At 48.1% G+C, this 2,890-nt stretch overlaps 1 protein-coding gene across 1 annotated transcript; it reads left to right on the plus strand.

Annotated features, from left to right (window-relative positions):
* Positions 1–670: 670 nt before the first annotated feature.
* On the plus strand, positions 671–2,362 carry LOC133363255 (interferon-induced protein with tetratricopeptide repeats 5-like). Its single transcript, XM_061582644.1, has one exon. The coding sequence runs from the start codon at positions 756–758 to the stop codon at positions 1,995–1,997; it is 1,242 nt and encodes a 413-aa protein (XP_061438628.1). The 5' UTR covers positions 671–755; the 3' UTR covers positions 1,998–2,362.
* The last annotated feature ends 528 nt before the right edge of the window (positions 2,363–2,890 follow it).

Genomic DNA, 2,890 nt, shown 5'->3' on the forward strand with positions numbered 1-2,890 from the left:
CCAATTGGTTAGCCAATTCCAATTCCAACCATCCCATTTTTGGGGTTCTACATATGCCACTTCCTCAATCCTCCTAAGATGTTTCTCCAATAATTCCCCATTTTCATCTGCAAATACACAACAATCAGAGACATTCAAATATCCGCAGAGGCCACCCTGGGATGCCAATAAGAAATCCATTCCAAGTTTAATTTGGAGAATACTTTGCTTCAGGGCTTTAATGTCCTCAGCCAGCAGTCGGAAAGCCACCACAGTTTCGTTGGCAACTATTTCCACTACTGCTTGCAGTCGAATAACACGATTGGTCAAATAATGGGCAGTTCTGCCACCAACATTGGACTCCGAAGTTGCAGGGCCAACCCAATCTATTATCCTTTGGGCTGTCCATATTTCTGTTCCCCATTTTTGTTGACCCCCATGTGTAACTTTAGAGATGTCAGGTAGGCTGGGTTAGTAACTGGCTTAAAATCATCCAGTGAGTTTTGTGGATGGTTGCAGATATGTATCTCTGAGTCTAAGCCTGACACTCCCTTCACTACACCCCAACAGAACTGAAACTCTTTTGTTACAGTACATCTGTTTGTGCTTCCATGTGAGGTTTTTACACTGAGATTGTCAGTCTTTGTGGATCTGCTTTTTACCTGCCTCTCTCTTCCCTTTGCAGACCCTTATGGGAGAAGCTCCAGAGCCTGCAATGCCATTTCACCTGGCAGTTTGAGAAAGAGGGCCAGGTGAATGCAGCACACATCCTGAAGATGTTGGCTCTCCAGGCGGAACACACGCCACACCGGAACCACGCCACCTTCATCGCCATGAAGGCCTACCTGCAGCACTTGCAAGGGGACTACAGAGAGGCCCTGGGCAGCCTCCGAGAAGCAGAGGAAGTCCTGAAACGAGACCATCTGGCCAACTTCTCCCGCCAGGCCCTGGTGACTTACGGGAACTATGCCTGGGTTTATTACCACTTGGCCAATTTCGACATGGTGGAGCTCTACCTGGGCCGGATTCGGGAGACCTGCCGGTCCCTGGCCAGCTCTGAGACTTACTCTGTTCTGACCCCTGAAATCCATGCCCAGAAAGGCTGGTCGCTCCTGGCTGTTGGCTTCCGGAACGGGGAGGAGGCCCAGGAGTGCTTCCGAATGGCACTGCAAGGAGATGAGTCCAACGAGGAATTCAAAGCAGGACTGGCAACCTCTGTGTATGCATGCTGGACTCACTCTTTCAGTTATGATCTTTGTAAGGAGGCCCAAAGATTGCTGGAAGAGGTTGTCCTTAGCCAGCCCCAAAATTATGAAGCCAAAGCATATTTGGTCAATGTGCTCCTGACAACAAGTACAGGCTGGAGAGCAAACAGCCTGATGGAAGACGTTGTCCAGAACAGCCTCAACCCTGAAGTCCTCAGAAATGTTGCCAGGCTGAAAAAGCCAAACTCATTCCCCAAGCAAATCCCCCGAGCAATTTCCATCTTGAAGCAGGCCGTAGCCCTGGATCCTGGCTACCATCTCCTCCACTACGACCTTGGGCACTGTTACAAGAACGAGATGGAAAGAGCCTCACCAGAAAAAAGAGAAGAAATGCTGGCAGCTGCTACCGAGAGCTTCCAACAGGCTGTGGAAACGGATCCTCCGTTTATATTCCCCAGGTTGGAACTGGCTAAACTCTACAGAGAAAAGTCCCCTGCTTACGAGGAAGAGATGTACCTGACCCTGATGGAGGGGCTGCCAGGAGTCAGCAAGCGATGCCAGCAGGCCATCTACCTCCACTGGGGAGACTTCCTCCTCCACAAGAAGGGGCTGAAGCACCAGGCCCTGGAGATGTACCAGGCGGGCTTCGGAATTGTAGATGGCCACATTAATGAGAAGCGGCAGCTGAAGGCCCGGCTGGTGGACCTGGCAAAGATGTTTCAGGAAGACTCTGAAATGCACCAGGCTGAGTCTATCTACCACATTGTTGGCTTCCCTTACGCACAAAGGTCTGGCTGTAAATTTAGCAAGTAAATTAAATTCTGCAAGGGAAGGGAAGTCAGGAGCTGAAGATGCGGATACTTTTCTATGCATTTGAAACAAGCCTTCCTGTTCAGCAGATGTTTGCTGCCCAAAGATCTTCTGACTTCCGCTAACCTTAGTAGAAAGTTTGCTCTTGTTTGGCTTTTTCTGCGACATTCCTCTCTGCCGTTCCGTGGCACGCTTAAGCGGGCTCCTTCTGCTTCCTGAATCCCTCTTGGCTCTCTTGAGGCAACGAGACGCAATGCTTCATTTTGTTGCAAATGGAGGAATGGAAAGCACCTGGCCCTTGCCATTTTGGGGACCTGCCATCCCTCCTCTCTGGTGATCAATGCTCACAGGACTTCACAACATCTACCTAGATCAAATGTAGATAATCTGTGCATAATAGTATCACGAGTGTCCATTTCTCATGGACTGGGGAGTGTCAGTGCCCTCCTAAGGCTGTGAACACACCATACATTCAAAGTACATTTAAAGCACATCCCCTCCCTCAAGAATCCTGGGGACTGTTGTGTACCCCTCATAGAACTACAATTCCCAGCACCTTCATTCTATCTGAGGGATATTCAAGGCATTCTATATTTTTCTGCAGCAGTTAAGTAGTTGATGTAATAACTAGTTGTGCTTTGCATTTTTACCAATTTGAGATACGGCTAGTGCATTGTTAATTTCGTGGGAAATGCAAGTCATTTTTTTATTTTGCAAGTATAGATACACATTCCTGCTACTGGAAGCCCTCCACCCTGCCTCCCTTACTATTAAATACACAAAACACTCCACAAGGCAAATTCCATGCTAGTGATAATTAGGAAAGGTATTGAAAATAAAACAGCCGATATCATAATGCCGTTGTATAAATCTATGGTGCGGCTGCATTTGGAATA

Source organism: Rhineura floridana, chromosome 8 (assembly GCF_030035675.1).
Source record: "Rhineura floridana isolate rRhiFlo1 chromosome 8, rRhiFlo1.hap2, whole genome shotgun sequence".
NCBI lineage: Eukaryota > Metazoa > Chordata > Lepidosauria > Squamata > Rhineuridae > Rhineura > Rhineura floridana.